Raw genomic sequence first — 13,345 nt, 5'->3', positions numbered from 1 at the left:
AATTGGCCGCCCCGGAACAACCGCACACTCATACCACAAACCACCACACATGTCGCATAAATAAACGGCTACAACTAACTTAGCGCTAGATCATAATGAAATCAACTACATAGGTAGGTAGGTACCTAGTTACTTAGCTACTTACCACTTCACTTTTTACGACAAAGCGATAATAGCATAGCGTTAATGATGTGTTGGTACTTAGAAAATTTTGTAGACAGCGTCCTGATATTCTTCTATTTACTTTATTCTAAGTTTAAAGTGCGTCTATGAACGAATAAAAGAATTATTATACCTACTGCACATCGATAGACCAAAGAAAGTTATCAAATACCTAACATCAAAAAAGACCGCAAGTTTGGTCTCTAGTGCCAAAAAGATATATAGGTACCTAGTATAAGTAGGTACATAAGTAGACTACTAATCACATAGGTAACCCTTCTTTGCGTTGCGCAGCCGGGCAAAAATAACATGAATAAGTAAGGCTACCTACCTACTCAAGTATTCTACTTTTATTCCTAAATGTGGTTCTCATAGAATATTATAGACACTAAAGACGCTCTACATTTTGCAAGGTTCAAATACCGGTCAAGTGCTGTTAACACCAACTGTCCAAGTCTGAGATTTCCGTAAATACTTACTATTGCGCATAACATTGACCGACTTCAATTTGAATAATTAATATGTAGGTAGATACGAGTATGTATCACGTAATAACCAAAAATAAATGTTGTATTATCACATATTATTCAGGAGGTAAATAATACCTATTTAATGATAAGTAGGTATCTACCTATAATGTAACCGCTTAAGTTAACGATGTCTCTACAGCATATGTATAATGTAGGTACTATGTGAGCGTATGGCAGGCACATGAAAAACGTAAGAAATCCCCTTGGTTTTCTAGCGACCACATGCCGCCAACTAACCCATATTTCCCTAAATATGGTCCCAACCCGCGCTTGGCCAGCGTGGTGGACTCAAGGCCTAACCCCTCCCTCATTACGGAAGGAGACTCTTGCCCAGCAGTGGGACATTTAATGAGTTAAATTATTGTTATTATATGGGTAAGTTGGCGGCATGTAGCCGGTAGCTCAAGTGCCGCGACCGCGACTAGACTGTAGCTATCTGTTAACATCTACATTCTACTTACATACATCTTGTATCAGTGATGTCAACCACTGAGTAATCTTTAGACTGAAGCTAACTTAACAGCAGCACAAACACACAGTGCCTAAGATTGCAAGCTTGCATAATCAAATATACAACATTTACTTAAAAATCTTTGTGAGCGTGGTAGTCATTTTCTTCTCTCGTTGGTGAAGGTGAAGTTATTAAAAAAAGACAATCATAATTAATAATTATTTTAAGTTTGCAAGTGCAAACTTTTGTGACTGCTATTCCACCAAGGATTGGCTAAGGATAAACAACTAGGGACTTTGTGCCCTTTTTCGAGCTCAGCATCACATCCTCGCGCTACATAACTTGGACACCTTTTACTGTCTCGCTACGCCTCCCTCCACCCAGCTACCTCACAAGTCTATGGTGGAAAACCAACGGTCTCGATAAGTCCCTAAGTAATCCCTGTCCCTAATGCACTTGTAGCATGTTCAACTTGGCACAAAGTAAGTTGACGGGAAACGAGGCCAAGTTGTTGTAGTAACTAGTAAGGCTCACTTACATATTAAACCAATTTAAACAGACGTATACATCACAGGACTCAAACGGTTATGATAAATTAGTCATTGATCAGCATTTCGTCAATTCTTGTGTACAAGCAGCTAATTTTACTTTACCTTCTTCGGGAATATTTAGGGCCAATTGCAACGTTTTGTTGGCATTATCATTAACCAGATACTTGGCAGAAAATGGATGAAATCATGTCAATACTAGAGGCGGTGAACATCGAACTGTCGGGTGTAGGTACCTACTACAAAAACCGTAATGACATGAAAGCAATGTTCTAGCAATATGAAGAATGTCCGTAAAATAAAAAGCTATGTAGGTGTTTAGGCCCAGTATAAATGATATGTTTAAGCACCGCGACCGTCGGTATAATTATTCATCTTTTTCCCAACTAAGTATTGGGAGCGTGACATTTAACTATTTAAACAGGTAGGTGCATCTCAAAAAGTACAGGCACCGGCTAAATAAAAACCTTTTTGCGGACGATGATCAGTGCTTCAGTATAAGTACCAGAGCCTACCTACCTATGTAACAATATTACGCCCTGAGAGTGTGAAAATCTACTAGAACCTGCTAAATGACTCTTGTCTGAATACAGCAGCAAACCGCTGGGAGAAGGCTTATGTGAAAAGTAAGAACATTCAAACAGCAGGCGACGGAAAGGATCGATGTCGTCGTTACGTCTGCATTCAGTAGTTTTAATTCTTTTCTCCCTGCTATATTTTAACTCACGAAGTTACTTGGCTAGTGCGATCACATCTTGATCAATTGCGATCATATAAAACGTAGTAGCAATTACATACATAGTAATAGGGGAGAAATAAAATCATAAATTTGTTGCATTGCTAGGCAATTAATTCAATGTGTTGCAAGATAAAATTTTACATAATTATCGTAACATTATGGATATGAATGATTAGATAGCAAAACAAAATCGAAATTCTCACTCTCCTGCACGTCTGTGAGTCTTTTGTTATGGTTTCACTTTGTAATAAGTTGTTCAGTGCACGATACAAATTGATCGAGATGTTTAAATTTAGTGGAATAATATACCGTTTTTAAATACGTCATGAGGGCGGGATATGTGCTAGTTAAACTGCGAAAAAAAACCAAGAACTTGAAACTGCACATAGGGATAAAGACCGCTTGGTCATGGATTGTATGGTTCTCAATTTTTCACTCAGATTTTAAATGTAGACAAACATTTTTGGGGTAAATAGGTGGCGGTTTATTTAAATATATTGGTTCTAAAACTAAAAATTGTATTTAATACAAAAGTTTATTGGTGAAAACATGAAAAATATAATAGATTAATTAATGGCTGATAAAATGCAGCAGAAATGTTACAATATTGGCCATCACAAAAACTATTTTGCTAATAAATGCCTGAAAATTCAGAATGCTATTATTAATCAGTGATGGGCACAACAAAATGGTTAATGTCAATAATAATAAAAGACTTCCTTTGGTAATATTTAAATTTTAGAGGACATCACAAAAACCACAAAGACACTAACAAGTTTTTTGTGCCCTAATTTGATACAGCCATTATACAGGTGGAATTATTATATTTTATGAAAATCTATATTTCATTGGGTCAATTTTGGGCGCACTTCAATAAATTTTAAAATAACTAATAGCATAATTTTTTAAAATAACATTCACCATCATGATCTCCATTTCACTGCGGACATGCGGCGAAAGGAATGTTAATTTGGGGCCGACCAGGCTGTTAAGTTTTATTCTATAAGAAAGGAAAACACTTTTAACTTAAGAAACCGTAATTTTAATAACTTAAGTTATAAATATTTATATTCATCGGGTCAGCTCGATATCTGTAATCCAGTGTAAATACAGAAATACAAAACCGTCAAAGATGACACATAACATTTAATTTTAGACGGAACGTGAAGGTCCGCTGCGAACGACATTTTTAACATTTTTACAAGCGACGGCTCGCATCAGCGGCGGAGGACCCGCGCCGCGCGGCGTTCTCGAATGTTACTCGTTTTCTTATAAAACACCAATGAGAACAAATGCGTGTGCTGGGGGTGAGCGCGGCGCGAGATTAGTTGTCGCCACCCTCGGCGGGCTCGTCGCCATCGCCCTGCGTGTCTGACGTCCACAGCGTCAGGTTGTCTCGCAGCAGCTGCATGATCAGTGTCGAGTCTTTGTACGAGTCTTCGTTCAGTGTGTCTAATTCAGCGATCGCGTCATCGAACGCCTGCAAACACATACCATCATTTAATCTAAACCGATGACGAATAATTAATAAGTATATAAAACATACAATTATAAATCATTCTCTTTAAAGAGAAGATTAACTCTGTATATAAGAGTAATAAATAAACACTCTGATGCTGGCTGGATCGAGGATTAAAAGGTTAATTGCTTTCACACGACCATGCTAATATTATATTAGTGGAATTTGATAATGTCTACTAGTTTCAGATTATTAGAACGTTGAAAGAACTTGTAACTTCATGCATCTGACTGAAATAACTTCAATGCACTAGCAAGAGATTAAGTTAGTAAGTTACAATACTGTGTCAAACACACAATTTTCTCTTTTTCAAAAAACCTGTTTAGCTAAGTGGCACGCTCGCGCAGGGGAGTTGATTATCTCGTAATAGAATACGGAAAAGTTGAGCGCAAGGCCGAGTCTGATGGGGTGGGTCGGTTGCATTTTGGCTTTAGCAATGTCGAACGCCTCCTGGTAGGCCTTCTGCGAGTCCTCCACGACGGCTGGGGACAAGCGAGTACATTAATACGCCTAGCCTGCACTTCTCCCTCGTGCCAGCCAGCACAGAGCCTATGCGTAACTGACACAAATAATGACCTGTTTGGCGAGCTGACACGCTTTGTCTGGTGAATTTAATATCTCATAATAGAAGACGGAGAAATTTAACGCCAGCCCCAGCCTTATTGGGTGTGTGGGCTGCATTTTCGCCTTGCTGATCTCGAAAGCGTCTTGGTATGCTTTCTGTGAATCCTCTACAACAGCTGTAATGTAAAGTGGTGTTAACTAACTGAATGGTACACAAAAAACATTTGTAATCCTATTAATAATTCATATTATAATCTCGTAATAAAATATAGATCTAACTTCTACTAAATACTTACAATTTCTGGTTTCTCCTGTGGCCACTTCTGCAAGGTACCTGTAGTAGTCACCCTTCATTTTAAGGTAAAATACTTTACTTTCTGGATTACTAGCTTTAGGAATTAGGTGCTTGTCGAGTAAACCCTAAAACAAAAAATTTAAAATTGTAATTTGAGAAATAAACTTGAAGAATTTGTAAGAAGGCAAGTCCCAACTACAATGATATTATTTGAATAAGATTTTTGAACTACATTTTTATGCTAAATGAATAAAAACGGATGATTGTAGAAATACTACAAGATTTAAGACAGGGGCAACGAACGAAAACGGGATAGCAGCGCGCGCAATGACGCGGCGCAGTACGTCACCCCACCCTCTCCGCCCGCGAAAACTGCGCACCGCGCCCTGCATGCTCTCACGTGCTAAGTAACATTATAACGCCCATGATTAACAAAAACGTTATGACTGCGGAGGAAATGACCACGGCTACTGCTCGCTTGCATCACCCCTCAAATTGGCGAGGCGCAAATGCCATGACGTCATTCGCGTAGGATGGCGGCAACTGACGTTAATCTTACTAAGTATGGAATTAATTTTACGATAAAATCAACACCCTATTGACTGGGGATAGACAAGGGACTTCGATCGAAACTTGCTAAAAAAACCTGGAATCTGGGAAAAAATCTTACCAAAACATCGTAGCAGATTTCTCTGAGCTCCTTTTCTACCTTAACCCTATATTCTTTTGCCATCTGTTGTTTTCTTTCCGAGCCTTCGGTTTTCTGTTCAATGGAGGAGATGACGCGCCATGACGACCGTCGAGCGCCCACCACGTTTTTGTAGGCAACGGAAAGCAGGTTTCTTTCCTCGTTGCTCAGCTCGACGCCGGTTTCCGTAACTTCCTTCATCGCGGCCGCCATGTCGTCATATCGTTCAGCCTGCTCCGCCAGCTTGGCGCGTTGCACCAGTTCCTCCTTGTCGACGGACATCGTGGACGTTGGGAGAGGACTATTTCACTGATGCCCCTGCAATGAAGTATGAATCACGAATAAACCAACTGAATCGACCACTAGAGACGATTCATTGTTGGTTGAAATTTATCAGAAAGACTAATCGTTGGGCGTCACTTTCACCGAAGCGAATCGCTTATAGGGTATTAGTCATCATGGATGGTTGTCGCACCTTGGGTAGAGGCTCACGGGCGCTCTAGCGCAGTATGAAAATTCAACGTAGCTCAAAGAGCGACTCTCACGCCAAACGCGACATCGACGCGGCGTCCGCACGGTTTGACAGCATCTCACAGACTCAAGCAACTAGAAGGCTAGGCACGCGCCGTGTCGCCGCGCCGGCCGCTTGGTCACCGCCACTGCGCCAACAGTATTGATCCGCCGACGCGGGATAAACACTCCAGACGAAATACGACTAGCGCGACGATTGCACACACCCCTCACCCTCGCCGTACACCCCCGTGCACCGCGCCCGTCGGCCCGGCGCCTACCTCACGCTACCCTTATCTACCTACCTATAGCTCTCTATACGACTCTAGTCACTATGCTGTGCACTGATCGTTACGATGTATAATATTGCGTTAGTTACTATGCATCAAACAAAATTATTTTAGAAAACAAAATTTTAGTAATTGAAAAATTTTGTTTTGTTAACTTATAACAACACAAAAATATTTTGCCTGATAGAACTTGTACAAATTCCAGTTCTGATCTGTTAAACCTACCACTTATTGTAGATAATATAATAATAATTATGATATCATGCTTGTTTTTCCTAATGGTTTTGGAGTAAATCACTATAGAGTATCCTCAAAGTAGTTAGTCCTTGTTCCTCACACTAGACTACAAAAAAACATGTAGGTACATAGTATTATGCCTAAGTGTTTTGTGGGTTTCATATTAATTGTAAAATTTATACAATTATGAACTTAAATGTTAACCTAACTATATATAGATAAAGGTGGGGTCATGACCCCAAGGATACCTCCCACCACCCCCACCCACTACTGTACCACCCATTTTCAAACATTTGCCAATAGATAATGTAAAATAACAATTAACTTTAAATAATTTTATTGAAATTGTACATGATATAACTAAAAAATACAAATCAGAAACAGATCAGAAGTTAATGTTGTTAACTCATATTTTCTAACAAAAGAAATATCTGGAATTAGTAGGTTTTCATAATTGTTAACTAGAAAATCATAAATAATATGTTAGGAAATAAGAACTATCATGACTGATGATGTCAACCTTTGAAGGGCAATGTGTCATAAACAAGCATGGCATTTAGAATGATCATACGTTTACATGGATAAAATAGTATAATAACTTAGCTATAGATGAATGTAGAATTGGCAGGAGATTGTAGTATCACTTGATCAATATAGTAATATATAAATGTAAAGATCTTAAAGCCGTAGGTAACTTCCATCTATTATGTGGATGCCAAGTTATGTCCATGATTAGCCAAGTTTATAAATGCTATAAAGAACTACTTACAATTAAATATATAAATACTAGCAGATTATCAGTAACTTTTTGTAGACATATGTAGAAAATTAGATTCAGTGTAAAAGCAAGGAAGCGACTCAAGCAATTAGTCTGAACCAACTAAGCAAACTCCTCTTACATCAATAGGTACTAATATATTATACTCTTTAGAGAGGAGCCTTCAACAGATAACGAGGAAAACCATCAACTTCGTGATTTAACGTATAGCTCATTTTAATAGAAATGACATTATCTAGCACACATAAAAGATCATTGTGCAGGCGCCTCAATGTCACGCACGTGCCCATTTGTATGGCGTTTATCTAAGTCGAAGGTATGTAGTGAAAACTACTAACCTACCTAATTACAACCTTTGCCAAATTACACAACGGAATTTACAAATGATATCACACTGACAATGTGGTGAAAGGAATGTTGTCGTTGTCTAGATATTCAAGTTCAAATTACCTTAGAATACACAATAAGTAGCTCCAATGACATTACATAGTTATTGAATTGACCAAGATAACGGCATGACTACGCACGGTGAAATTACGACGCACTAGTGTGATCGCTAGTTACCTCTACGAATACGCCAACATACGACATGCCCACGCATTTTAAACGATCCACAAGTAACAGGTATAAAGTATGGTATAAACTGTAACGACTCACAAGCAAAGTTCAGGATCCTGTATTTTATTCCAAAAATATAATAGTCACGTATGAAGAAAATGTAATAAGAGCCAAAAAACCAACTTACGCGACGAATCCGTAGTAAGTAAACTCTATAACTATAGAACAATCTATATCGTGCACGATACAAGCTAATGTCTTATATAGGACATAAATACCGATTACAAAAATTTAGAAATAATAGCAAGGTAACCGCGCCGCGAAATCGTGTCGCCGGCTCAGGCAAAATGGCTGCTGCAAAGGACACTCCTTCTATGCGTCACAGTCACAGATTTGTGAAAAAACGACTTTTTACCGCCGACACTTTTTGGTAAACACATAAAATTACATTCACGTAATATAATTTTTATTCACTTACTTGTTGGAAGGGAAAAAAAGTAATTAAACCAGCAAATTACAACACAATATCGGTTTTTGTCTTGCGGTGAACGATATACTACACTGACGGCAGCGGGGCCAGAGGGGAAACAAAAACGGAACAGGGTTCACGTTACGAGTCGGCCATCTTGAATTAATACGAGGAAGCGAAGCGCGATACAGAGACTGTGCAATGTTTGATATTAAGCATTTGTTATAGTATGCTCTCTTTCTTAGGTACAGGTAATAAAAGAGATAACTAGTAAACTGAAGATCCCAACAAGAATATGTTGGACCGCGTGGTATTTTAACAGGAAATTGCGATACTGCCGCGTTATTTCAAATTGTTATTATCAAGGTGTATTGTCCGAAAATATGTTCAGGGTTTATAATTTATACTTCTGTTTATACGATCATTATTGTTTATCATTGTTCATCTTAATTTACGTTATGGGTGTGGGTACGACATAACATAGGTATCTACTAATTTTAAAACAATTTATTGTTAACAAATATTACATAGGGTAATTAAGTGGTCTTACATCAGTCTAGTTTAGGCTAAAATTTACTAGACGAAGGTACGTTCGTAGTGTAGTACGATACATACATAAATTAAATCACGCCTTTTTCAGGTAGGAGTAGGCAGACACCAACGAGCCTTACGAACTTCCCTCGCTTTATTCATAATATTCACATCCATACATCTTGTCATGCATAATTTAATTCTGATCAACTATGTAATTTTAACATTTTTCTTATCATCGATAACAAGTTGAAATATACAATACATAATTAAAAAACTCAATTTTTTAAATAATACGTAGGTACGTAGATAAGTCGGCAATAATTTGTAATCATGCATTAAAGCTCTGTCATCCAAATAAACAACAGTGTAATAGGTAAATACCTAACCAGCGAAATTATTTTAGAAATTCCGCTGTTGTATGTATGACCCAGGTACCCGGGAGTTCTAGGAGAGTTTTTTTCCCGACAAATAAGTGTGTCAAAATTTGCTTTAAAAAAATTGAAATGGATAGTTGCTACGAATCACTTTAAAACAACTGGTAATATATATAATTAGTAATCAATTCTCGTACATTTTACAGTAATATCCTTGACTACTTTGACGTTGATTGATACAGAATATCTTCCTACTTTTATCGCACATCACTACTAATTTCGTGTAATAGTACCGTAAAACGGGGTGAATAGAAACAATTTTCAACTTTGTCCTAAAAATTTGTTGCGAATAACTTGTTATTTTTATTGTCGGGTTATTCTATATCATGTCCGGCGCCATGAAGAAAGAGCTAAAACCATATTTGTCGAAAAATATGCATAATTTTACGATATTTCCTTAAAAAAATGGTCAATTTCTATTCACCCAGCGATAGGGGTAAATCGAAACGACCAAAGGGGTGAATGGAAAAACTGTTAGGGCTGCCAAAGACGACTTATCCAACATGCTGAAAAGGGAGGTTGTGTGTTTAAAAATTGAAATAACCGTTGATAATTACACAAGCTGACCCGCGCAACTTCGCTTGCATCACACAAGAGAGAATGGGTCAAAATTGTCCCCGTTTTTGTAACATTTTTCACCCGTACTCTGCTCCTATTGGTAGTAGCGTGATGATATATAGCCTATAACCTTCCTCGATAAATGGACTATCTAACACTGAAAGAATTTTTCAAATCGGACCAGTAGTTCCTGAGATTAGCGCGTTCAAACAAACAAACAAACAAACTCTTCAGCTTTATAATATTAGTATAGATGAGTATAGATTCGTATAGATTAACTCAAAAAATAAAACAAGATAACCTAACTAACTTTCATACTATATGCAGTAGTTTGCCGTTATAACTTTGATACAATGATATTGTGAATTTCAGAACATTAATAACTATTAATTTTTCATTGTTTATGTTAATTTTGTTTACAGTTTTTGACAACCCTATTTATTAATCTCTATTGACCCCTCACTCGTTTCTATTCACCCCTTACGCGTTTCTATTGAACCCTGCTATGTTTCCATTTACCCCATACTGTAGTTCTATTCACCCTTCAAACGATTCTATTCACCCCGTTTATACAAAAAAATGACTATTTCTGTGATTTAAACATATTTTTTAGGTTTAAAAACGTTTTTTCAATTAACAATATTGTATCTTTATAGATTAATATACACTTAAAGAGATAAACACTTCAAACAACTCATTAGAAAAGAAATCCCACTTTAAATCCAAAGTTTTGGAGGTCGACATTAAGGCATTCGAGGACGGTTGTCTTTGAAGCATTTTTTTGGGTATAAATATCATTTTAAACATTTAAACAATTATGACACCGCAGAGAAGTAATATCGACGTGTAATCATTTCAAATTTGAACTAAATTCTTCAACGAGGAGTACTCAAATATTGGGCTTGAAAACTTTCCTGATTTTTTTTCTATTCACCCCGCGAATTCTATTCACCCCGTTTTACGGTACCTAGGTACCTCTTTTCTATTATTTTTTAAAATTGTATGTGACCACATTTACCCCCGGGTTCTGAGTACATTTAGCGGTAGTTTATCTATTTGATAGCGTTACAGCTCATACAAAAAACGCTATTGAATAGATAAACTACCGCTAAATGTACTCAGAAACCGGGGGTTAGTGGATTTTCTCTTTCTACACTCATTGACATATAATAATTGTTATTATACTTATACTATTGTCGCAAATTAATATTGATATTACCTATCCTGTTTTAAAGTAGGTATTAACTAGACGTCAAAACTTTTACCTTCTCTCTGCGTAATATAGTTTACCTACCGCAATCCGCAAGGAGATAAGGCGTGTGTCCATCTTCACATAGTACGGGTTAAAAGTGTTTTTTAGGCATTAGACAAGTGATAAAAGTTCCGAAAACACTACAAAAAGTTGCTGTGAAAAGTAAATGCTAGTAAGTTCGTTGAATCTAAGCCATAGACAGTGAATCTGTTAGTTCTTAAAAATGAAATCTGGTCACACCAAAGTAATAAATGTCATTGCCGTCATTGTAGTAAGTTAATTACTGTCAAAGTTGTGTCATATGCACGTCGCGACCGTGCTTTATTTTGATTTTGAGGTTAAACTTAGACTTTAGTGCGTTAAAAGTCTTAGATTCCACAAGAAATAAACTGAATTCATACAATTATACAAAATGCCGAAATCTAAAAGAGATAAGAAAGGTAAGGGCAAAAGACCTGAGAATTAGTTAATATTACAACGTCTTACATTAAAATTTTCTACGTTGTGTCTTTTTTTAACAACCACGCTAAATTATGTTCCAGATTGTAGTTTTCAAAAACGATTACTAACAATATTGCCTATAAATCTATTGCAGACAGACAAACGTCGTAAATGCACGCAATATATTCAATTAAAAAATGATAACTGTATTATGTTCATTAATGCTGATATTATAAAATATACACAATACTTAGTACAATACTCAATACAGCTAGATTTGTTAATATTTGGTGTGTAACATTTCTTTTTCATTATAGTTTCCTTGACTAAAACAAACAAGAAGGGCCTACTGCTGAAACAAAAAATTATAGAAGAGATCAGAAATTCACTGTCAAAATATGAACACATATTCTTATTTACGGTTGACAACATGCGCAACACTAAACTTAAAGACTTGCGTAATGAGTGGAAAGACTCAAGATTCTTTTTTGGTAAAAATAAAGTGATGGCTGTGGCACTCGGCAGGACTAAGAGTGACGAAGTTGAAGATCAGCTCAATCTGGTAAACCAATATTTGAAATAAATCAATTTAATGTGTATTACAACATTATGTTGCAATATTTTAATATTATACTCAAATTTTACAATATTTCTCTTTGGCAGCTATCAAAAAGGTTAAAGGGACAATGCGGTCTTCTTATGACAAACAAAGATGTTCCTGATGTGCTAGAATGGTTCAAAGAATTCCGTGATGCAGAGTATGCCCGTGCTGGGTTTGTAGCTACTAAAGATGTGATACTCCCTCAAGGCCCGCTTAAAGACTTCTCACACACAATAGAGCCTCACCTCAGAAGACTCGGTTTGCCAACGTCATTAGAGAGAGGTGTTATAACTCTCATAAAAGAATATCAGGTATGTTTACAAAGATATATTATTTACAGGAATGATAAACTAACTTTACACTATATATGTATAAGGATAAAAAAAAAATTATGATATGTTGGTTTACCTTTACTATTACAAAACTCCCAGAAATTGAGTTTTAGTTTTTGTTTCATTGTTATTACTCAAGTATCAAGATTTTTTTACGATATTATTCATGAATAATATAATTATTCTATAACAAACCTTGTGTTAAATCTTCGAATTTTCCTCAGGTTTGCAAGAAAGGTGCTCCATTAACTCCAGAACAAGCAAGCATATTGAAACTGTTGGGAATACAAATGGCTAAGTTTAAGGTTGTAATAAAATGTCATTGGACTAAAGGTAAGGGATTCCACAAAGACCTTGACATGCCAAGTGATGATGAAGCTGATGATGATGATGATGACCAAGAAGAAGATGCCATGGAAGAAGATGAAACATAGTGATTAAGTTTACTTTTTATTATATCTATAGTTTTAAAATTTGACATTTTATTTAACTCCTCTGGTTATAAACCTGTTTGGGTGAATCAGCATTATATATTACTCCCTCTTTTTGCGTCGGGGGTAAAAATATCTGCTTCCATGGGATTCCTTGCATAGCTCTCTCTAGATAAGCCCTTTTTCAAACTTGAATAGTTTTCAAAAGGTGGAAATGAGGGCTTCATATCTCAAGAGAACTTGTGTGTATAGTTCTCATGTCTATAAATGTAATTAGCTTTTGTTTAAAAAAAATGCATACTGTAAAGAGTAAGGCTCTACAAACAAAATTAAAATGATCTAGGATTTCAGACCCCAAGGCCTAGGACCTAATGGAAGTACAAGACAAGTAATAATATCAGTGACATCTGATATTATTACTTGT

At 36.6% G+C, this 13,345-nt stretch overlaps 2 protein-coding genes across 5 annotated transcripts; one reads left to right on the top strand and one right to left on the bottom strand.

The window, feature by feature from the left end:
- Positions 1-2,946: 2,946 nt before the first annotated feature.
- Positions 2,947-8,505, bottom strand: 14-3-3zeta (tyrosine 3-monooxygenase/tryptophan 5-monooxygenase activation protein zeta). Of its 4 annotated transcripts, none has more exons than XM_076114957.1 (5): positions 8,348-8,505; positions 5,479-5,814; positions 4,810-4,933; positions 4,526-4,689; positions 2,947-3,910 (listed from the first exon to the last, which is right to left on the bottom strand). In XM_076114957.1, the coding sequence occupies exons 2-5, from the start codon at positions 5,776-5,778 to the stop codon at positions 3,755-3,757; spliced, it is 744 nt and encodes a 247-aa protein (XP_075971072.1). In that variant the 5' UTR covers positions 5,779-5,814; positions 8,348-8,505; the 3' UTR covers positions 2,947-3,754. The 4 variants fall into 4 exon arrangements, with proteins under 4 accessions (XP_075971072.1, XP_075971080.1, XP_075971089.1 ...); XM_076114965.1 differs by lacking the exon at positions 4,526-4,689 and adding an exon at positions 4,268-4,431; XM_076114974.1 differs by lacking the exon at positions 8,348-8,505 and adding an exon at positions 8,057-8,218.
- Positions 8,506-11,394: 2,889 nt separating this feature from the next.
- Positions 11,395-12,963, top strand: RpLP0-like (ribosomal protein LP0-like). Its single transcript, XM_076114216.1, has 4 exons — positions 11,395-11,556; positions 11,875-12,119; positions 12,221-12,469; positions 12,715-12,963. Exons 1-4 carry the CDS (start codon positions 11,529-11,531, stop codon positions 12,922-12,924), a joined length of 732 nt encoding a protein of 243 aa, XP_075970331.1. The 5' UTR covers positions 11,395-11,528; the 3' UTR covers positions 12,925-12,963.
- Positions 12,964-13,345: the final 382 nt, after the last annotated feature.

Source organism: Anticarsia gemmatalis, chromosome 1 (genome assembly GCF_050436995.1).
Source record: "Anticarsia gemmatalis isolate Benzon Research Colony breed Stoneville strain chromosome 1, ilAntGemm2 primary, whole genome shotgun sequence".
NCBI lineage: Eukaryota > Metazoa > Arthropoda > Insecta > Lepidoptera > Erebidae > Anticarsia > Anticarsia gemmatalis.
The sequence above is the reverse complement of the archived record's forward strand: the minus strand, read 5'-3'. Positions and strand labels throughout refer to the sequence as shown.

What these genes read in the sequence shown, in the direction of transcription:
- 14-3-3zeta (XM_076114957.1), bottom strand. Translation starts at nt 5,778, where the DNA reads ATGTCCGTCGACAAGGAGGAACTGGTGCAACGCGCCAAGCTGGCGGAG. An exon ending in AAATCTGCTACGATGTTTTG is followed by an intron (nt 4,934 to 5,478) that starts GTAAGATTTTTT and finishes TTTTTGTTTTAG; the next exon opens with GGTTTACTCGACAAGCACCT. An exon ending in CACAGGAGAAACCAGAAATT is followed by an intron (nt 4,690 to 4,809) that starts GTAAGTATTTAG and finishes TTTACATTACAG; the next exon opens with CTGTTGTAGAGGATTCACAG.
- RpLP0-like (XM_076114216.1), top strand. Translation starts at nt 11,529, where the DNA reads ATGCCGAAATCTAAAAGAGATAAGAAAG. An exon ending in TTGAAGATCAGCTCAATCTG is followed by an intron (nt 12,120 to 12,220) that starts GTAAACCAATAT and finishes TCTCTTTGGCAG; the next exon opens with CTATCAAAAAGGTTAAAGGG. An exon ending in CTCTCATAAAAGAATATCAG is followed by an intron (nt 12,470 to 12,714) that starts GTATGTTTACAA and finishes AATTTTCCTCAG; the next exon opens with GTTTGCAAGAAAGGTGCTCC.